Source organism: Scyliorhinus torazame, chromosome 8 (assembly GCF_047496885.1).
Source record: "Scyliorhinus torazame isolate Kashiwa2021f chromosome 8, sScyTor2.1, whole genome shotgun sequence".
In the NCBI taxonomy this organism is placed as follows: domain Eukaryota; kingdom Metazoa; phylum Chordata; class Chondrichthyes; order Carcharhiniformes; family Scyliorhinidae; genus Scyliorhinus; species Scyliorhinus torazame.
The window spans coordinates 25972712-25995566 of NC_092714.1; the positions used below are offsets into that span (position 1 = coordinate 25972712).

The 22855-nt window shown below is 48.5% G+C and overlaps 1 protein-coding gene across 2 annotated transcripts in view; it reads left to right on the top strand.

The window, feature by feature from the left end:
• The window catches only part of LOC140427694 (interferon-induced GTP-binding protein Mx3-like), a 115250-nt gene extending 93295 nt beyond the window's left edge, over nucleotides 1-21955 (top strand). For both annotated transcript variants that reach the window (XM_072513201.1, XM_072513202.1), the window contains 8 exons: nucleotides 350-548; nucleotides 2969-3047; nucleotides 4885-5007; nucleotides 5873-6017; nucleotides 6652-6810; nucleotides 15644-15720; nucleotides 17264-17488; nucleotides 20350-21955. In XM_072513201.1, the coding sequence (XP_072369302.1) occupies nucleotides 350-548; nucleotides 2969-3047; nucleotides 4885-5007; nucleotides 5873-6017; nucleotides 6652-6810; nucleotides 15644-15720; nucleotides 17264-17488; nucleotides 20350-20574 (1232 nt within the window). In that variant the 3' untranslated portion in view covers nucleotides 20575-21955. The remainder of the gene's footprint in view (nucleotides 1-349; nucleotides 549-2968; nucleotides 3048-4884; nucleotides 5008-5872; nucleotides 6018-6651; nucleotides 6811-15643; nucleotides 15721-17263; nucleotides 17489-20349) is intronic.
• The last annotated feature ends 900 nt before the right edge of the window (nucleotides 21956-22855 follow it).

Genomic DNA, 22855 nt, shown 5'->3' on the forward strand with positions numbered 1-22855 from the left:
TACGCTCTTTCCCCAAACCTCTGCAACTAATGGCAATACGTGACTAGAGGTGATGGTGTCCCCCATGTCCTCACATGTGTGACCCACAGTGCACCTAACTTAGAAGTATTTCATTGGACGTTGGATCCCCATTGTGAGAACTATTCCAGTTCCCAGCTAAAGAATAGGATGAGGCGAAATAGGATGCGTGTGGAGAGAGCGTAAAGGAGTGAGATGTGCCATGGTAGCTGCTGTGCAGCGAAAATACTTTCATAGAGCAGGCAGGCCCAACGACCAATGTCTGCACTGTGATATTCTGAGGCTCGTTTGTTCATCCGTGAAGCCTTATCATTGACCTTTGAACCCCCAGGCATATTAACAAAGCCAGACCTGGTCGACAAGGGGACAGAAGAAAGCATCCTTAAAATCATGAGGAACGAGGTTGTTGCATTGAATAAAGGCTACATGGTTGTCAAATGCCGCGGACAGCAAGACATTAATGAACAACTGACCCTGGCAGAGGCGTTGCAAAGGGAGAAGGCGTTTTTCAAACAGAATGAGTTTTTCCGGTAAGGTTCAATTATAGTGGAACATTGGTTATTTACTTGACCGTGTGTTTCTCTGCTGTAGAATTTCCTGCGTGTGACTATATGCCCCAATTTAAGGCACTATTAATCCAGTTGGGCACAATTTTAATTCTCCAGACTAGTGGAAACCAGGTGAGGTGGGTAGTTAAGTCGAAAAGCAATCTCCCTCCCTCTGATCTATTGAGTCCTGATGATTACCTCTTCTATGAAGCAGGGCATTTGCAGTAAGGCTGCGATGTCCTTTAAATGTGAAGACATCGTCTGGCCCTGACCCGTTGTTTCAGCAGTGACCTGAGGGTTTCCTCGTCAAGTCAGACCATCAGGGAGGTGGGTCGTTGGCAAGAAAATGCCTCACAAAAAAGAAACCTTTAGCCTGGGATCCCACCCCTTCTACCACCAGCTGTGGCTGACTTCCTGTTCCCCCCCCCCCCCCCCCCCCCCCCCAACTCTCCCACCCCCCAACTAGTTAATGGTTTGGGTGAGTCAGCAAGAAGATGTAAGGTAACGAGGCTCGGGCATTAAGGTCGGCTAGGCCTCCAGGTTACAAGGGTCACCATCCACTTCAAGGCTCGTGAGCAGTCTACCTGCCCTTTAAAATTCTGCGTGTGAAATGAAAAAAGATGAAGCACACTGCTGCCTTTGACCATGTTCGATCTCCCATCGCCAGACATAGCTCCTCAAGTGAATCCCACCAACATCCACGCCGGGAAAGCAGGAACCTGTGACCCAGGGGTTCCCTGCTCTCCGACATTGATCACCATGTGTTGGGCTTTGGAAGCTCCACCCCCAAAAGTCTGCCCAGAAGACTCCAAACAATGGTCCTACCAGATTTTATGAAGATTATTTTTAACTAAATAATAAATGTGTAAAACTTTGATCATTAACGATTGCATAATTTGATAGCAAACTGTGGTGGCCTTTAAGATTTCAGAAACATGGGGCAGCCATTTTGTAATGTCCCATGAGATCCCAGGAGCTGTAGATCAGTCAGCCATTTTGTTTCCTGCATTCAACCGTGGCTGCTTTTCTTCTTGACAGTAGGACACTTATTTTTACAGGGAAATTTAGATTCCCGCTGCACAATCACCAAAATGCGTGAGTGTCGCTTGACATTTCGTTTTCATAGTTCACCAAATTCCAGCTTTCCCTCACAGCTACGTCATAAAAGCTTTATGGTGCCTAATAATCACTGTTGGGAAATGGCAAGACAAAGAAAGCCACTTAACTTCAAACAACAGTAAAATAAAGTTAGCATTTTTATCACGACATGGTAGTGCAGGGGTTAGCACTGTTGCTTTACAGTGCCCGGGTCCCAGGTTCAATTCCATACTTTGATCACTGTCCGTGCGGAGTCTGCATGTTCTCCCCGTGTGTGCGTGGGATTCCTCCGGGTGCTCCGGTTTCCTCCCGCAGTCCAAAGATGTGCAGGTTAGGTGGATTGGCCATGCTAAATTGCCCTTGGTGTCCAAAAAAAGGTTAGGTGGGGTTACTTGGTTACGGGGGTAGGATGGAGGTATGGGCTTCAGTAGGGTGCTCTTTCCAAGGGCCAGTGCAGACTGGATGGGCCGAATGGCCTCATTCTGCACAGTAAATTCTGTGATTCGATCGAGGACCTCATCTTAATGGCCATTCTTCACCCATGGAGCTGAGGCAATGAATGTCAAGTGAGCCAGATCCTGGGTGGTCCTGAGATGGTCTGACTCTGCTCTGGTGTTGCCTGATTAACCGAGGAACCTTCACGGCGCCCTCTTCCTCTCGGTTATCTGATCCATTGTGCGACCTCAGTCCTCAGTGATTCCCTTGATGAAGATTTAGTGTAAAAATATAGGGCAAGGTATTGCACAGAAAAATGTGAGAGCTTTAATGCAGTACTTTAAGTGAACCTAGCCAAGAAAATACCCACAACTAATCTCCGTGTGCCACAGTGATTGATCCGAGTGAACTGTACTCGGGGGTGCTCATTCTGGGGCTAGAAGTTGGAAGTCATGCAACACTGGAATGAGCTCAGTCTGCACGAAGTCTTGACATTTGCAGGTTGCCGGCACTCTTTGAGGGCTTGGCCAATCGAAGATTCGGTTGGGTTCATGTCCAGGAAAACCGGAAATTCCTGACCGCGCAAACGTACCAGTATTAACCGGTGTCCTTTACACAGCCCAGGAATTTCAGAGCCACGATCTTAACTCTGGGGGGTGAGTGAGGAGTTGACGGGATGGAGTGTCAAGCTCACTGACCTAAGGCGAAGCCCATTTTAACGCCCCGGTTTGTATTTTAGGATTGGGCTCCCAGCAGCCGGGTTTATTCTGACGCTCCATGAGCTTGGAACGATCTTCCCGCATTGGTGGATCATAAAAATCGAGATGTCACGCCTTTGTTCATTGCACTTTTTTTCTCTTGTCGAGCAGAACCCTCTTGGAAGAAAAAATGGCAACAGTTCAATGTGTAGCTGCCAGACTAACCACAGAACTTGTCAGTCAGATCCGGGTCAGTAACTCCTCTGCTTTATCTCTCATTAGTAACTACACCTCAGACATTGTTGGTAGTAAAGCAATCTGAGTTCAAAGTAGTGTTTGTGCATAGACATTTATGATGCAGAAATGGAACATTTCAGCCTGACGGGAGTTTTTGCCCCACATTAACCTCCTCCTACTTACTTCATCAACTTATCAATGTCTCTTTTCCCTCTTCATATATCTATCTAGCTTCTGCTTAAATGTATCCATGTTATTTACCGCAAGAGCTCCCTGTGGTACCGCATTCCACATTCTAATTAATCCCATGGTAAAGAAGTACCTGCTGATTTCCCTATTGGATTTAGGCCATGTTTGTTGCAGATGCTGTGCATGTACAGTTCCAGTGTTTTACTCCATTGCATCATTATGAGTGACAGAACAGGCAGCGGCCAAACCTGTACAGGTTTAGAAGTATTTTTGTAACGGTGGAAGAAAATTTTCTAAAACTGGGGGGAAAGAAACAGTGGAACTCTTTATTGACTGCCACTTTTTCCTTGGAGACAGTAAAAAAAAAAGAAAATGACTTTGAAAAAAATTATATTTTATGAAGACTGAAACATTTGTGCAGAGGTTGAGTTTCTAGCCAGAGATTTACAACTTGTGTAAAGCAGCGAAATAAAGCCTATATATAGCCTTAACTTGATTTGTGGAACTGTACGTAGAAATCAATCTGGTACACTTCAAGAGTTTAACTTCATGAATAAGGTGATCAAATGGGTTTCTGCATGGGTCTCAGGAACATATCACGGAGCAGAGGAATGACATCATCCCATTCTGCGCATGCGCAGGCCAAAAGCTCGAGGGGAGATGGCTAACGGTGGCCATCTTGCATTGACAGGAGACAGTGTTGGATTTATTGATGACGAGCATTCATTGATAGCTCTAGCTTTAATTACCCGCATGAGTGGAAACATCTTCTCTACCCTATTCAAACCTTTTTATAATTTTAAAGACATCCTTTGAGCCATGTCTCAGCCTCCCCTTCCAGGAAGAAAGAACCTCGGCCTATTCCCTCTGATTTTACGACAGGAATCTCCTACTTTTTTCTCTCTCCGCTAATCTTCTGTTTGTTAGCTTGGCCGTAGTCTCTCCTCTGAGCTAAAGAATGGTGGCTTCCAGTTCAGACCATGGGCAGCGGGTGCAGTACTGAGAGAGTGCCACGTTGCCTGAAGTGCCCAGGGGGGTTCACCTATATCAAACCAAGGTCTGGCTCGGATGGCTATAAATGATCCCGTGACATTTATTCGAGGAAAAGCAAGGAAGTCACTTGGGTTTTCTTATCAGCAGCATAAAGTTGCATGACAAGGAAGGTCATTTACTTTCACCGTGGATCATCGAATATATAGCCGACAAAATTGAATTGAAAAATGTCCAACAGCATCGAAGTGAACTGCTAAACACAATTGGAATCATAAAGCGGTTTTCACCTCACAAGGCTAAGAGTCTAAACACTTAGAACATAGAAAATGTCTGTTTGACACTTAGACAACAAACTTGTCTGTTTGGTTGAGAGAGCCCAAGGAAGAAGGTGAAGATCAAATAAGTTTTAGAAGTGATGCTGAGGGAGAACCACACTGCTCTTTTCTTCATCATTCCAAACTAATCGCTCATTCCCACGTCAGGAATATGAAAGCTTTAAGGCTCGGGGAGTTGACATTTCGATCCTAAATCAAGGTGAAGTGTAAAGATTGGGAAGATGCCATTTTTTTTTTCAAGCAATGGGTATAAGCAGTTTTGCAATTCAAATAGGGGTTTGTTTGCTTGAAGTAACAAAGGTTTCAATTTATACATTTTTTTCCCCTTTGAAGAAAACCCTGCCGACAATCGAAAGAGAGGTTCGGTGCAAAATTGCTGAAACTAGTCGGGAACTGGAAATGCTGGGAACAGGTGTGCCCGATGATGAAGAGGATAGAATTCCTTTCCTCATTGACGTAAGTGCCCATTGGTTGGTGGCACGGTAGCACAGTGGTTAGCACTGTTGCTTCACAGCTCCAGGGTACCAGGTTTGATTCCCGGCTTGGGTCACGGTCTGCGCGGAGTCTGCACGTTCTCTCCGTGTCTGTAGGTTTACTCCAGGTGCCCCGGTTTCCTCTCGCAATCCGAAGATATGCAGGTGAGGTGGATTGGCCGTGCTAAATTGCCCCTTAAGTCCAAAAAGGTTGGGTGGGGTTACGGGGAGAGGGTGGAGGTGTGGGCTTAAGTAGGGTGCTCTTTCCAAGTGCCGGTGCAGACTCGATGGGCCGAACGGCCTCCATCTGCATTGTAAATTTTATGATTCTCCTCGTGTCTGCGTGGGTTTCCCCCATAACCCAAAGATGTGCAGGATAGGTGGATTGGCCGTGCTAAATTGCCCCTTAATTGGTTTTTAAAAAAAAGAATTGGGTACTCTAAATTTTTTTCAAAAGGAAGGCATAATTCCTTCCCTAAAAGACATTAGAGAACCAGAAGTGTTTTTACGACAATGATCACTGGTGATATATTCCAGATTTATTTATAGAATTTGAGTTCCACCCAGCTGCCATGGTGGGATTTGAACTCTTGTCCCCCAGAGCTTTAGCCTGAATCTCTGCATTACTAGTCAAATGGTATTACCACTACACCACCTTGTAACTACACAGGCTAATGCAGCGTGCAGGCAATTTCCTCACAGCTGGGAGTCTGCATTTCACTAAGTAGAGACATGTCATCCATTGTTTTTCATTGTGAAGAAGCTGGCGGGGAAGGGAAAGGTGCTGGTATGGGTTTGGTGGTCAGGTTTCAGTTGAAGACTAACTTAAACTTTCCAATGAACTGCAGAAAATCCGAGCTTACACTGAAGACCTATTCAGCTTGACAATTGGAGAATATTCAAAGGAGTATGATGATGATATGAAATTGTACACCATGGTCCGAAAGAGTTTTGGAAAGTGGCATGACCTTCTTGATGCAGATCAGACAGAGTGTAAGTGTTCACTTAGCTTTCAGAAGCCTCCGTGAAGCATTGCGATCGGGCATTAAGCTTGATCAAGTGCATGAATGTTTTTCTGCGCGAACCTGTATTAATACAGCGCCTTTTATTTATTCAGAAACTCCCGCCAATGAGTTACGTTCTCGATGAAGTCACTTCAATAATGTAGGAAGAACAGCCAATTTGTGTGCAGATAAGTTCCCATGAAGAGCAATGAGATGAATGATCAGGTTTTAGTGATGCTGGGTTTACCCGACATCGGAAGAACTCTCTGCTGTTCTTCGATGGGACCTTTTGACTTTCATCTGAGCCAGGAAGCCGTGCCTCTGCGTCGGGTTGCAACCATGAATGAACCAACCATGGCTGCCGATTGAATCTGAAGACACTAGTATCTTTGGCTGGGGTTTTGCCACCTCGCTGCTGCTGTGTGTCTCCCCCTGGTGGATGCGGGCACACATTGTCGTTGGGTTAAAGTCAGGAGTGGGAACTAGGGGCTGGCTCAGTGAGCTGGTCTTAAACTGCACTGGACAACGATAGCCTGAGAAACACAAAAATGTAATCACAGGACTTTGAAATACAGGCCTTTTGTAGTAAATGTGTGTGGGTTTTTTTTTTTGCGTTGATGCAGTTAAAGATATCATGAGCGATAAAGTGTCAGAGTACACGGAGAAGTCTCGTGGGAGAGAATTACCAGGATTCACCAATTACAGAATTTTTGAATCGCTGGCCAAGAATCAGATCGTGAAACTGGAGTCTCCCTCTCTGTGCATGCTGAAAGAGATAGCAGGTACGGTGCTGACATGTCTGTATGTTCCACGCTGCACTCTACAACATGAAAGACACTACACCATAGAGCAAAGGATTTGCAATTATATGCAGGGCAGTCACCTCTGAACACCCCAAAGCATTTCACAGTGAGTGCTGGACTTCTTTTCAAGTGCCGCCATTGTTGTAAAATGCGGTACGTTTTCGCTTAACGTCACAAATAAAATAGTGCCAGTATATCCGTTTAATGATGTTAGTTTCACTTCAACGGTGTTTGCCGCAGATGGATTCCGTTCCTCTGGCCCTCCTGCTCACTGGACATTTCCTGCAGTGCTTCCACCCCACGCCCTCAGTCTCTCTCCCGGCTTTGCCAACTCCTGCCCTTACCTGCTCTTGCCCTCCCCCCCCCGGCCTCTGTTCTTACCCGGGTCCTCAGGACTTATTCTTCAGTGGCTGCTGGCTGTGTTCCGAAACTCACACTCAGTCTTGAACTCCATTCAGTGGCAGACATTCTGTCAGTGCAGGTAGCTGCTAACTGCACCGTCCAGCTTCTGCCACTAGAGTGTCTCCTGGTAACTCGAAAAGCACCGTGTACTGAGGTGTGAGCAGGTCCTGTACTGTAATTTAAAAAATAATTTAATTTCTATAATGTTTATTTTATACTTGGTGATATATCTTAATCTACAGACTATTAAAAGCTAGGTACGCAGTGTTGCACATGTATGGTACAGTATTTCGTAGATTTCATAGAATTTACAGTGCAGAAGGAGGCCATTTGGCCCATCGAGTCGGCACTGGCTCTTGGAAAGAGCACCCTACCCAAGCCCACACCTCCACCCTATCCCCATAACCTAGTAACCCCACCCAACACTAAGGGCAATTTTGGACACCATTGGCAATTTAGCCTGGCCAATCCACCTAACCTGCACATCTTTGGGGGGAAACCGGAGCACCCGGAGGAAACGCACACATACACGGGGAGAACAGACAGTGACCCAAGCTGGGAATCGAACCTGGGACCCTGGAGCTGTGAAGCAATTGTGTGAACCACTGTGCTACCATGCTGCTCCGAACTTTCAACTTGTACATTTTTGGCTGGGGGAGAATATCCGTAGGAACCTAACTTCAGCTTTAACATTGACTCCTATGGGAGTCCATGATTCACTTAAAGCTGTTTCACTTAAAGTCAGAATTTTTAGGAATGCAACCACAACTTTTAAGTGAGGACTCGTTCATACCAATAGGAAACATGACAGCTAATTGCACACCGCAAGGTCCCCATAAAGAGTAAGGGTATCATGGCAAGGTATCGGTTTTCAGTGATGTTAAGTATTGGCTAGGACACCAGGGGTAACTCTCCGGTACCTCTTTGCATAGTTTCATGGGATCCTTTATATTCTCTTGAGAGAAGACTTGGTTTAACATCTAAAAGACCTCACACCTGACAGTGCAGCAATCTCTCGGTACTGACCTGGAGTGTCTGCCTCGTTTACATGTTCAAGGAGACTTATGAACCCACAACGTTCTGTCTAAGGTGAGGGTGTGTCTTGCCCAACCCACACTGGCAGTGACCCAAGAAGCATGTTCTTTTCAGAAACTATTTGAAATATTGAGCACCACACTACCCCATCTCCAATCAACTACCCCGCAACCCCCCATCCCGGCTACCCACCATCCTGCACAGTGCAAATCCCCACCACCCCCATCCCTACAAAAAGACTGTGCATGCTGACATTTCCAAGCTGGAGGTAATAGGTTTTCATGAGGTAAGAGTATCAAAGGACCAATCAGCCACGATCTAGCAGATGATCTCAATAATCTAATAGAGGGATAGGACAGAGTTGAGAGGCTGAATGGCCTACTCCTGTTACATTTTGACAGAAATATAGTTTGTAGCGGTAAAAGTAGCACCATTTTCTTTCTAGAAAGGGACTGGGTAACTATCTGGTAGGAACTGAACCAATGATTATAATGATAGGTACAGCTGGCGAGTAGAATCCCTACGGAATGCGATGGTTATTGCACCACAAGATCCATGGTGGGGGTCGATAAGAAAGGGAGCGGTTCCTGTACAGGGCACAGATACAAGGTCGGGCAAAATGCTCTTGATCTCATTTGATTCATTTTTGGGACACGGAGCAAGATTGCAGACTCTTGGCAGATTAAGTAGGAGCAGGAATAGCCCTCGAGCCTTTTCCACCATTTGGTTACATCGTGGTCCTGAAGACCTTAAGACACAAGAGCACCGGTAGGTCATTCGGCCCCTCGAGTCTGCTCCGCCATTCAATGAGAGCACGACTGTTCTGATATAATCCCCAACTCCACTTTTCCGCCTTATCCCCATAACCCTTGATTCCCTTACTGATTAAAAATCTGACTCTCAGCGTTGAACATACTTAATGACCCAGCCTCTACAGCTCTCTGCGGTAAAGAATTCCACAGATTCACTCCCCTCTGAGAGTAGAAATTCCTCCTCATCGCTGTCTTGAATGGCGACCCCTCACTCCGAGATTATGCCCTCTGGTCTTGGATTCTCCTGCAAGGGGAAACTAACTCTTTTTTTTTTTTTAATATTTTTTATGAAGGTTTTTTAACAACACAATTTTTTCCCCTTACAAACAATAAACCCCCCCCCCCCCGGTAACAAAATAACGCAAAATCTCCCTGAGCAAGATATATACATGGCAAGATGGGATATTTACATAGCTTTATACACTGGCTCTTGGCCGCACGTACCGTTTCCCCCCACCCTCCATGCTATCTCCCGCTCGTCCATCCCCTCAAACAATCTCTTGTCCCCCCCCCCCCGCTCCGCGAGATATTCCAGGAACGGTTGCCACTGCCTGTAAAACCCCTGTGCAGACCCTCTCAAAGCAAACTTAATTCTCTCCAATTTTATGAACCCCGCCATGTCGTTAATCCAGGCCTCCAGACTAGGGGGCTTCGCCTCCTTCCACAATAGCAAGACCCTTCGCCGGGCTACTAGGGACGCAAAGACGAGAATGCCGGGCTCTTTCGCCTCCTGCACTCCCGGCTCATCCACTACTCCAAATATTGCTAGTCCCCAGCTTGGCTTGACCCGGACTTTCACCACCTGGGATATTACTCCCGCCACACCTCTCCAGAACCCCTCCAATGCCGGGCATGACCAAAACATATGGACATGGTTCGCCGGGCTCCCTGAACATCTTTCACATCTATCCTCTACCCCAAAGAACCTACTCAGCCTCTCCCTTGTCAAATGCGCTCTGTGAACCACCTTAAATTGTATCAGACTGAGCCTGGCACACGAGGAGGAGGTATTAACCCTACCCAGGGCATCAGCCCATAGCCCTTCCTCAATCTCCTCCCCCAGCTCCTCCTCCCATTTACCTTTCAATTCTTCTACTAGCGCTTCCCCCTCATCTTTCATCTCTTGGTGTATTTCCGACACCTTGCCCTCCCCAACCCATACCCCCGAGATCACTCTATCTTGAACTTCTTGTGCCGGGAGCAACGGAAATTCCCTCACCTGTCGCCTCACAAAAGCCCTCACCTGCATTTATCTAAATGCATTTCCCGGGGGTAACTCAAATTTCTCCTCCAGTGCCCCTAGGCTCGCAAATGTCCCGTCAATGAACAGGTCCCCCATTCTTCTTATCCCCGCCCGATGCCAGCCTTGGAACCCCCCGTCCATCTTCCCCGGGACAAACCGGTGGTTACCCCTGATCTGGGACCACACCGATGCTCCCATTGCACCCCTGTGCCTTCTCCACTGGCCCCAGATCCTTAGTGTTGCCGCCACCACCGGGCTTGTGGTGTATCTTGTCGGCGAGAGCGGCAGCGGTGCCGTTACCAGCGCCCCCAGGCTCGTTCCTTTACAGGACACCATCTCCATCCTCTTCCATGCCGCCCCCTCTCCCTCCATGACCCACTTGCGGATCATCGCCACGTTTGCTGCCCAGTAGTAACTCCCTAGGTTTGGCAAAGCCAACCCTCCTCGGTCCCTGCTGCGTTCCAAGAACCCTCTCCTAACCCTCGGGGTCTTATTTGCCCACACATACCCCATAATACTCCTACCTACTCTCTTGAAAAAGCCCTTGGTGATCACGATGGGGAGGCACTGAAACACGAACAAAAACCTCGGAAGGACCACCATTTTGACCGACTACACCCTACCCGCCAGCGAGAGCGGGAGCATGTCCCATCTTTTAAAATCCTCGTCCATTTGCTCCACCACACTCGTCAAATTCAGTTTATGTAGGGCCCCCCAACTTCTGGCTATCTGGATCCCCAGATACCGAAAACTCCTCTCCGCCCTCCTCAGCGGTAGGTCCCCTATCCCTCTTTCTTGGTCCCCTACCTGTAATACAAAAAGCTCACTCTTCTCTACATTGAGCTTGTAGCCCGAGAACTCTCCAAACTCCTTCAGAGTCTGCATGACCTCCACCATCCCCTCCATTGGGTCCGCCACGTATAGCAGCAGGTCATCCGCATATAGCGATACCTGATGCTCCTCTCCCCTGCGGACTATCCCCCTCCATTTCTTAGACTCCCTAAGTGATATGGCCAAGGGTTCGATCGCCAATGCAAACAACCCCTGCCTCGTCCCTCGGTACAGCCGAAAGTACTCCGACCTCTGCCGGTTCGTCACTACACTCGCCACCGGGGCGCTGTAAAGGAGCTTAACCCATCTAATAAACCCTACCCCCCAACCCAAACATGCGCAATACCTCCCAGAGGTACTCCCACTCTACTTGGTCAAAGGCTTTTTCCACGTCCATAGCTGCCACTATCTCCGCCTCTCCCTCCTCCGATGTCATCATTATCACGTTTAAGAGCCGCCGCACATTGATATTTAACTGCCTGCCCTTTACGAATCCCGTTTGGTCCTCGTGAATCACCCCCGGGCCACAGTCCTCAATCCTAGTGGCCAGTACTTTCGCCAATAGCTTAGCATCCACATTAAGGAGCGAAATCGGCCTGTACGATCCACATTGCAGTGGATCCTTGTCTCGCTTTAGAATCAAGGAGATTGTCGCCTCCGACATTGTCTGGGGCAGGGTTCCCTCCTCTCTTGCCTCGTTGAAGGTCCTCACTAGTAGCAGGGCCAGCAGGTCCACATATTTTCTATAGAACTCCACCGGGAACCCGTCCGGCCCTGGGGCCTTCCCCGCCTGCATGCTCCCCAAACCCTTACTCAACTCCTCCAACCCAATTGGTGCCACCAAACCAACCGCCTCCTGCTCCTCCACCCTCGGGAACCCCAGCTGGTCCAGGAATCGCCTCATCCCCCCTTCCCCCCCCCGGGGGCTGGGATCTGTACAGCTCTTCATAGAAGGCCTTGAATACCTTATTTATTTTCGTTGCACTTCGAACAGTGGCTCCCCTTCCATCTTTGATTCCCCCTATTTCCCTCGCTGCCGCCCTCTTACGGAGCTGGTGCGCCAGCATCCGACTAGCCTTTTCCCCATACTCGTAGGTCGCCCCTTGCGCCTTCCTCCACTGTACCTCCGCCTTGCCCGTGGTCAGTAGGTCAAACTCCGTCTGGAGCCGTCGCCTTTCCCCAAGTAATCTTTCCTCCGGGGCCTCTGCGTATCTCCTGTCCACTCGCAAGATCTCCCCCACTAACCTCTCCCTTTCCATTCCCTCTGTCTTCTCCATATGAGCCCTGATGGAGATCAGCTCTCCCCTGATCACCGCCTTCAACGCCTCCCATACCACCCCCACTCGCACCTCCCCATTGTCGTTGGCCTCCAAGTACCTTTCAATACACCCCATCACCTTCCCACACACCACCTCATCAGCCAGCAGTCCCACATCCAGCCGCCACAGCGGGCGTTGGTCCCTCTCCTCTCCCAGCTCCAGTTCCACCCAGTGCGGGCATGATCCGAAACGGCTATGGCCGAATACTCCGTCCCCTCCACTCTCGGGATGAGCGCCCTGCCCAGAACAAAGAAATCTATCCGGGAGTAAGCCTTATGTACGTGGGAGAAAAAAGAAAATTCCCTGGCCTGCGGTCTTGCAAACCTCCATGGGTCCACTCCCCCATCTGATCCATAAAACCCCTGAGCACCTTGGCCGCCGCCGGCCTCCTTCCCGTCCTTGATCTGGAGCGGCCCAGTGCTGGGTCCAGTGCTGTATTGAAGTCCCCTCCCATTATCAGTCCTCCTACCTCCAGGTCCGGAATGCGCCCCAACATGCGCTTCATAAATCCAGCATCGTCCCAGTTCGGGGCGTATACATTTACCAACACCACCCACGTCCCTTGCAACCTACCACTCACCATCACATATCTCCCTCCATTATCCGCTACGATAGTCTTGGCCTCAAATGACACATGCTTTCCCACCAGAATTGCCACCCCTCTATTTTTCGTGTCCAATCCCGAGTGAAATACCTGTCCTACCCATCCCTTTCTTAACCTGACCTGGTCCGCCACCTTCAGGTGTGTCTCTTGGAGCATTGCCACGTCTGCCTTCAGTCCCTTCAAGTGCGTGAACACTCGAGCCCGCTTCACCGGCCCATTCAGGCCCCTCACGTTCCACGTTATCAGCCGGATTGGAGGGGCTCTCACTCCCCCCACCCCCACCGCCGACTAGCCATCTCCTTTTCTGGGCCAGTCCCTTGTCCGCGCCTCCCTCACTCTCCAGTCCTCCAGCCGGGGGACCCCCGTCCCAGCCACCTCTTCTGTGTCCCGTTCTCTTTCGGCCAGTGCAGCAGCAACCCTTTTCAGCCCCCCCCCCCCCCGCTAGATCCCCGTCTAGCTTTTTTGCTCCCCCCATATCCCTCCCGTAAGTCAGCTGACACCTGCTGACCCCGGCTTCCCCCGCCATCCCTTTGACCCCCCCGTGTGGGAATCTCCCAATCAATGTACATTTCTTCGTTCCCCTTCCCGCCTTTCTTGCCGCGCGCGGGAAAGAAAACCCCGCGCTTTCCAGAGCCTGCCCCGCCCCCACGGAGCAGCTCCTGTCGTGGCCTTGTCCCTCTCCCCCAGCCCATATAGCATTTCCTGCGCGTGGTTGACCCCCTATGTACAACAACCATCATACTTCAACCCTCAAACACCCCCCTCCCACACAAACCCGCAATTAGAGTCCAACTTTTCAGCTAGTATAAAGGTCCACGCCTCTTTGGGCGTTTCGAAGTAGTGGTGTTGGCCATTATGTGTAACCCACAGTCGCGCTGGCTGCAACATTCCAAATTTCACTCCTTTCCGATGCAGCACCGCTTTGGCCCGGTTGAAACCCGCTCTCCGCTTAGCGACCTCCGCGCTCCAGTCCGGGTATATTCTGATCTCCGCATTGTCCCACTTGCTTCTCCGTTCCTTCTTGGCCCATTTCAGGACCCTCTCTCTGTCCGTAAACCGGTGAAATCTCACCACCATCGCCCTTGGCGGCTCATTTGCCTTGGGCTTCCTCGCTAGCACTCGGTGCACCCCATCCAGCTCCAGCAATCCCGGGGGGGCCTCCGCACCCATCAGCGTCCCGACCATTGTGCCCGCATATGCCGCAGCATCGGCCCCCTCCACTCCTTCTGGGAGACCCAGGATCCTCAAGTTGTTTCTACTTGATCTGTTCTCCAGGTCTTCGAGTCTTCCCGCCCACGTCTTGTGCATCGCCTCGTGCCGCTCCACTCTCTCCGCCACGAGCTCGTCATCGTTCTCACTCACTTTTTCCTGGATCTCCTGGATCTTCACCTCTTGGGCTTTCTGGGTTGCTCCAAGTCTTTCAATCATTGCCAGCATAGGCGCCACCATCTCCTTGCGCAGCTCCTCGAAGCAGCACTTGATGAACTCTTGCATCTCCTCTTTGTCCGTGGGGGCCGCCATTTTGCTTTTTTTTTCCTTCTTCTCCCGCTGCTCCAGGGCCGCTTTTTTCGCCGTTTCGCTGCGGGTCCGATCCATGCAGGTTAGACCTTTCTCCTTCCTTCCCCATGGGTTGGTTTTTTAAAAAGTGCCATTGGGGCTCTGTTAGCGGGCCCAAAAGTCCGTCTTCGCGGGAGCTGCCGAATCGCGCTGCTTAGCTCCGCATCGCCGCAACCCGGAAGTCGGGGGAAACTAACTCTGAGGGGGCTTGACAGAATAGATACTAAGAATCCTACGTATCCCGACAACTGAATATTGGCCCCATCTACCTGCCTTGGCTCTTCATCCTTTAATATTCTGACCGGTAGCAGACCTGGAGACCTGGAGAACAGGTCAAGGAGAAACAATTTGAGGATCCTGGGTCTCCCAGAAGGAGTGGAGGGGGCCGATGCTGCGGATATGCGGGCACAATGATCGGGACGCTGATGGGTGCGGAGGCCCCCCCGGGATTGCTGGCAGCACGGTAGCATTGTGGATAGCACAATTGCCTCACAGCTCCAGGGTCCCAGGTTCGATTCCGGCTTGGGTCACTGTCTGTGCGGAGTCTGCACATCCTCCCCGTGTGTGCGTGGGTTTCCTCCGGTTGCTCCGGTTTCCTCCCACAGTCCAAAGATGTGCAGGTTAGGTGGATTGGCCATGATAAATTGCCCTTAGTGACCAAAATTGCCCTTAGTGTTGGGTGGGGTTACTGGGTTATGGGGATAGGGTGGAGGTGTTGACCCTGGGTAGGATGCTCTTTCCAAGAGCTGGTGCAGACTCGATGGGCTGAATGGCCTCCTTCTGCACTGTAAATTCTATGATAATCAAGACAATCTTGCCAAAATGTTGTTTGATTCTATGGTAGAGTGGTTTGGGCTTGGTGATCCTTTTCCATAGCTACCTTCCCATGTTAATCAGCTTGTTAGGATTGCATTAGTGAGGCGCCATCATAAATGAAAGTTGTTCAAAACACAATCAGAAGAAATGCCATGTGCTCCTTGTCATGATATCTTTCCTATTTTGCTTGCAGACCAGGTCCAGTCAGTATTTAACGATTTGGCTTTGCAGCATTTTCCAGGGTTGCCAAACCTAATGAAAAGCATCAAGGTACGTATTGTTCCTGTTTATGGGGGTGGTGAATGATTGCGATTGGACTTTCAGTCTGATCAGGGGCTGGTTCCAGGTCCCAACCTTGCCCCGTGTGCTTTAGAAAAACCCCACAGTGGATTTTCGATAGCTCATCAAAGACTAAGGAGTCGGGAGATTAACCATCCCGTTGTTGATGGGGGATTTGCCCCCAATGCTGGAGCGTTGTGCAGCTGTTGATCTGGGGGCTGAGGATCCCTCCTGTGATCTCTCCCACCGTCCTCCGCTTCCAGGCCTGAGCCACCATGCGGGGCTGGGATTGGTCCATCCAGATCTCCGTGGGTGTCTGCGTTGCTGCCTGACCAGAAGAGGCCCCATAGTTAAAAGTAATCGGCCTCAATCGGCTGCCTGCCACTTAATTGACGTAGGGTTAGAATCGGGGCAGCAAACCCACACCGTGGCTGTCGGTAGCAAATTGTCTGTCTGCCTTCCCACTCCCAATCCGGACCTCGCACTTAGTTTAAAAAAAAACCTGGCCAGGGTGTCTAAACAAATCTGTGTCCCAATCCATTGGAGGAGACTGAATGCGAATAACAGCGTATTTACAGGAAAGGACTGAAGGGAATTAACAAGGTCTGCTGGGACATCCTCTGTTGTGTGTCAACGCTCCAATTTGCACCAGTGCCCCTAGATTGGAGAGATGGAAAATTAACCGGGGTTCCTGTTCCAGATCTCAACTTGAAAATAAACATAGGCATTGGATGAAGCTGCAATTGGCTAAGAGATGGGAGGCAGTGATGGTAGAATGAAATTTTCACTGAAGTGAAGTATGTTGCAGGTCCCCTCGGTGTTGCTATTGGGATGAGTGACACTGAACCCCTGTCATTCCCATTAAATCCAGCAGCGGGTGCGGGAATGAATAAGATATTTCTCTCAGAGTCACCAGCGCAGACATGATGGGCCAAATAGCCTCCTGTAAGATTCTGAGCCAGTGCTGAAGTTGGTTTTAATCCTTTGCAATGCTGTCAGCCTTGGCTTAAAGACTGAGAGAAGCTACCGAAGGTTATCAGTCACCCACTGAAACAGTCCCAAAAAACACCTCCCTTTCACAGCGGTGAGGATCCCTTTAACTAACATGAGTGAAGGCTGCTTTCTGCCTGTTCCCAACATTGATCTAATGGAGTGTGCCAGTGAGGGGCTCGGGTCCTCACAGTCTCATGGGTCCTCATACAGGCACAGGACACTGATTAACATATTTTAATGATGCAGTATTTGTTTTGGGCAACCATCAGGGACAGTCAATGTGCTGAAACCATTATGGTCATAGAACCCATTTCCGACCCAAGGAAAGACTAGAAATCTCCACCCCCTTGTGCTTGCATGCACTGTAGGGGTCTGGTGAGGGGGGGCGGGGGGGAGGGATGTGGCCGGGTGGCGTTGCTTGCAAAGCGAAACACAACGTCACATTTAACGAGATGGAACAGACAGCAGTGTCCAGGGAAGGAGGAGACCATTGCAAACCACCTGGCCTGTCCCAGTAAAATACCAAACCTTTCCTCCGCAGAGTACGATTGATGAAATCCGCCAGGCGCAGGAGATGGAAGCCGAGGAGATGCTGAAGACTCTGTTCAAGATGGAGAAGATGGTCTACAGTCAGGACATCATCTACTGCAACAAGCTGAATCAAATCCAGGCCGAGTACGAGGTACCAGAAGAACAGAGCCAGAGGTTGATTTCCATGAACACTGATATCACCGCAATGTCCATTCACTTGGAGACCTACTACTTGGTGAGCTACCCACCGGGCTGTGCAAGTCATCTTTACTGTTAAGCTGAATGTGGTGAATGTATTACGGCAACCATTCACCACTGTATTAATTACATTACATTGTGCTATGTTGATGCCCTTGTGGGCTCCACCTATGGACCATCGTATTACATTACATTACATTGTATCATGTTGGTGCCCTTGTGGGCTCTGCCCCTGGCTCCATCATGTTGGTGCCCTTGTGGGCTCTGCCCCTGGCTCCGCCCCCTCGGGGGAGGTATATAGATCTGCTGCCTGCAGGCGGCTCTCAGTACAGAGCAGCCGCAGGCAGGCACAGTTCTAGCTGATTAAAACCACTGTTCACTTCAACTCTCCGTCTCGTGTGAATTGATGGTTGCATCACTGACGTTGTTATTCTAATCAATTGATCGCTCTGTTGACCTCCTCTCTTGTCGTACTTACGAAGGGCTGTTGACTGCACACTGTGTACCAAATGCTTTCCGTTGTACAGAGGAGGAGGTGTGACGAATAGGGGCACTAAGCAGGGAGGGCAGCTGAAAACTAGGCAAGAAATATCCTATTTTCCGAGGATCAAAGAGCAGAGGTGCCGTAAGAATATCTTTTAAAATGGCGGCTTTTTCAGCTGCCAGTCCAAATGTGCTGAGTCGTCACTGAACACTCGGGTCGTAATAAATAGGAGCAGGAATAAACCGTTCAGCTCCTTGAGCCTGTTCCACCAGCCAGTAAGATAATGGCTGATCTGATTGTGGCTTTAAATCCACTTTCCTGCCGACTTCTGTCTAACTCAGCCTCGAATATATTCAAGTACCCAGCCTCCACTGCTCTCTGGTGAAGGAAGAGAATTCAAAGGCCAACAAATCTCTGCAAGAAAATAATCCTTCTTAAATGGGAGGCCCCTTATTTTTAAACTGTGTCCACCCCCACCCCACCCCGAGTTTTAGATTCCCCGATGATGGGAAGCCTTGTTAAATCCTCCGTGTCTTATACGTTTCAATAAGACCACATTTCATTCTTCCAAACTCCAGTGAGCGTGGACCCAACATACTCAACTTTTCCTCATCAGGTAAGCACCTAATCCTGGAAATCAACCAAGTGAACTTTAATGCCAGTATGCCCCTCCTTAAGTCAGGAGACCAGAAGTGCAATCTCGCCAATTGCCCTGTACAGTTGTAGTAATTCTTACCTACTTTTATACTCTATCCCCTGAGCAATAACAGTCCCTTCGCCTTCCTACTTGCTGCATGTTAACTTTTTGTGATTCATGTACAAAGCACTCAAATCCCTCTGTACTCCAGGATTCTGAAAACTTTTCCATTTAAATAATATATTTTATTCTTCTTGTCAAAGTGGGCAACCTCGTATTTTCACATATTATAAATCCATCTGCTAGATTTTTGGCTACTCACTTAATCTATCTATGACCTTTCAAAGATTCTTTGTGTCCTCCTCACAACTTGCTTTCCTATCTTTGTTTCATCAGCAAATTTGGCTACATTACAATCGGTCCCTTCACCCGAGTCATTAATATAGATGTAGTTGAGACAGCAACACTGACTCCTGCAACACTCCACCAGTTACAGATTGCCAAACTGAAAATAACCCATTTATCCTCACTCTCTGTTTCCTGTCACTTAGTATATCCTATATTAATGCTAATACATCATCCCCAACACCACAACCTCTTTCTTGCATAGGAACCTTTGATATGGGACTTTTATCAAATGCCTTTTTGAAATCCCAATACACAACATCTATTTTAGTCCACCCCGCTTGTTACATCCTCAAAGAACTCTAATAGATTTATCAAACACCAATAATCTTTCACAAAACCACTAACATGACAGAATTTTATATTTTACTGTAACAAATAAACTAAAAGCAACACTGACTGAACATTGCTTGGAAGCCCAATCTACAGAAAAAAGCGCTTTCCCTCGAGCACAACCGGAAGCCCCATGCCATGTTTATAGAGTACTCCACACTCCCAAGAGGGTATGTAGCCTTGTAGTTAAGGTCATGAATTGTTCTCATCTCAAATTACACAAGCGACAATGTCACAATTTAAAAAAAGTCCATTAACTCAATTTCCTGAGTATAACTGAAACCGACTTCCAGCATTAAGACACCCTCTGCTGACTCTTTGGTCTCCAAACCTCTAGAGTTCCATCTGTTCAAACATGGAATCCATTCACAACAACATTCTGCTTGGTGGTTAATGCAAAACAGTCTATCCCTCTGCTTGCCGCAGTAGCTGCTGTCCTTCCTCCCAGGTCCCTCGGAGTAACTATCCAAAAATGTGAGCTGCCCTTTATATAATAATATATGTGCCAAGATGGGAAACCTGGCCCTTGGATATGTAAGAGTTCAAATCTGGCCTTCTGCCCTCATGACAACCAAATCACCTGTAGCTGGGCAGATGTCAGTGTGATTTCACCCCACCCCACTCCAGGACATTCTGTTTGACCTCCAAGTTCAAACCATTCCCACCTTAACGGCTTGTTTTGTCTTGAGGGGAAGCACGTAACTAGGGATCGCCAACATACAATAGTCGCCAAAAGAATTCCAAGAGGGAATTCGAAAGAAACCTCTGCACCCAAAGAGCGGTGAGAATGTGGAACTCTCTCTAACCACAGGGAGCACTTGAAGTGAACAGTATGGATACGTGTAAGGGGAAAGTAGACAAGCATTTGAGGGAGAAGGGAATAGATTGAGGTGATAAAAGGTGGAGAGGAGGCTTGAGTGGAGCATCAACCCGTTTGGGGCAAATGGACTGTTTTATCCGATGTAAACCTTTGGCACAAGGCCGACAGGACCCCAAGGAGAAGGCTGCTTGACGGTGCGTCTGCTTTTTTATGTTTCAGATTGCTTCGAACCGACTAGCCGACCTGGTTCCCATGGTGCTGCGATTCTACCTCTTGCAAGAGTACGCGAGCAAGCTGCAACGCAATATGCTGCAGTTGTTGCAGGGAAAGGAGCGGATGGACGAGCTGCTGGAAGAAGAGGAGGACGTCTTTGAGAAGCGCAAGTTTCTCAACTGTCGCCTGAAGAGGTTGAGAAAAGCACGGCAAATATTGACCATGTGCTGAAGCAAAGCCCCTCAATAGATATATTCAGCAAACTAGTACGTCTTTTGTGAGTGACTGATGTTGACCTCCAAAAAGAAGCCTATGGGGATAATATGCCGAAGAGAAATCAACATTCCTGTCCTTTACCATTGTGTTCAATGATCTAGTAACTAAATTGAATCTGTTAAGGCCAATCAGCCCCTTGTGTCTGTTGTGCCACCCAGTTATATTATGGCAGATCTGTATCTTAACTTCACCTAACCACTGTATCCTTGCCTGCTAAAAATCGATTGATCTCCAATTTGAAATGATCAATTGTGCCCCAGCATCTACAAAGTTTTGATGGGGGCGGGAAGACAGGTCCAGATTTCCCCAGTGTGTCCTCACATGCTTTGGCATTAATACAGTTATGCCTCCTTGTTTTGGACCTGCCCAGCAGAGGTAGTTGTTGCTCTCTCTCTACCTTTGATCATAATCATTTGGCGATACACAGCTCTGATTATTGCTGAAAGAATAACGGGACATTTTTTACATGCGCTCATCAGGACAATTCGGCCACCATCGACTGGTGTGTTCTCCATGGCAACGTCTACCAATCCAGAGTCCACCTGCCAGCTAATCATCACTCTCAGCTCATGTGGTATAAATTGTTACTTTCTTCACAATTGGCATTCTTGCGAATTGTCATGTTGAGTAGAAGATGAAAAGCTTCGGCAACACATGCCTTTTTTTCAGCAATATCCTTTGATAACCTTAAATGCCTCTATTAGATCACCACCCCGTAGTCTGTTAGACTGAATGTAGGCTTGTGAGACAGATGGGCAAGAACCTCAACCACCCACAATACTTGACGTTGAAACAGTTGTGGACAAATTTCTAATAGATGCACGGTTATCCCTTGGCAGCACTGACATCTAAAATGATCTCCTCTCTGCAACGTACTTAGCCTGTTTAGTCTCCGCAATTCTTTCCCCCCTTTCCCCCACCCCAACATTCTGTCTCTGAAAGAAAACTCTGGCCATTTCCTGGCATAACTCTTGTTTATCACACTATCATCAATGCTGGTTCTTGGCACAAGGTGTACAGCAAGAAGGGATTCAGGCCGTTCACAAAACAAAGACAAAAATAGTTGTGTAGCATTAGGGAATTGTTACTTGGGTTTCATGCGCACAACCACACACTCTTATTTTTCATGTGAGTTCTGCAGTTCTTGTATTGTTTGTTAGAATAATATTTCTTTTCAAAATGCAGTAGTTTATTAAGTGATCTGGCTGGTATGTTCTGGTCACATTGGACAGGCGCACTGATGGGGCTTCATACAGGTGGATGTGAAACAGTGCTATAACTGTGTGTATTCTATTGTAATGAGCCTCTGTTAGTTCAATAAAAAGTGTTCAAGTCATGCCTCTGCCTGTTTTGATCTGTCAAATCAACAGGATTTTCACTCAGTGCCTGAGCTTAACCTGGGGATTATTCCTTTTTGCTCTCTGAATTATCGTTTCCTTTAAGTCTGAATGTGAATGGAAAAAAAAAGGTTTGCATTTAAATAGCTCCCTCATGACCACCTGACATCCTAAATTATTTTTAAAACAATGAAGTACGTTTGAAATGTAATGAAGAAGTCTACGAGAAAGCAGAGCGGGTATCACAACCGCAGCAAATCCCATCCACAATCCAATGTCCATGTGTTTTCTGGTGGGGGTGACTCGATATCTCCCAGGAATGCGATTGGCCCCGTCCCATCCTCCCAGGCTTAACTTTGGTCAATACTTGTACCTGAGCTGAAAATAGTTAATTCAGCGCATTTCCAGGATTGAACATCTCGGCCACCGGGGGAGCTGTGTGACCTTTTGGGATACGTGGGACTGGAATCTCTGTTGTCGGTGGCGGAGTTCCTGATGTGGTTGGTAGAGAATCCAGCGTCGGTCAAAAAACAGGACCATGCCCCCATGTCAGCGGGAGGATGAAAACAGGTCACATTGATCCTTTTGCATCCTATTAACGGGATGAACACCGGATTCTCCAAGCCTGCGCGAATCTCCGGTCGGGATTCATTTGGACGAGAATTGTTGTAAGTATTTCCCCGCGTGGCCCTGGCAAGGTGGAGCTCGCGATGAGCCAAGGGGGTAACTCTTCCAGGCAGTTGCCCCCAAAGACCAGCAACAGACCCCACCCCCAGAAGAGAGCCCCCCCCCCACCCTTCCCACTAGAAACCCCTCCAACATAGAGACCCCCACCTGGAAGCCCCCCACTACAGAGACCCCTGCCTGAAAGCTAGAGAGTAGTCCAGACACAGACAGTG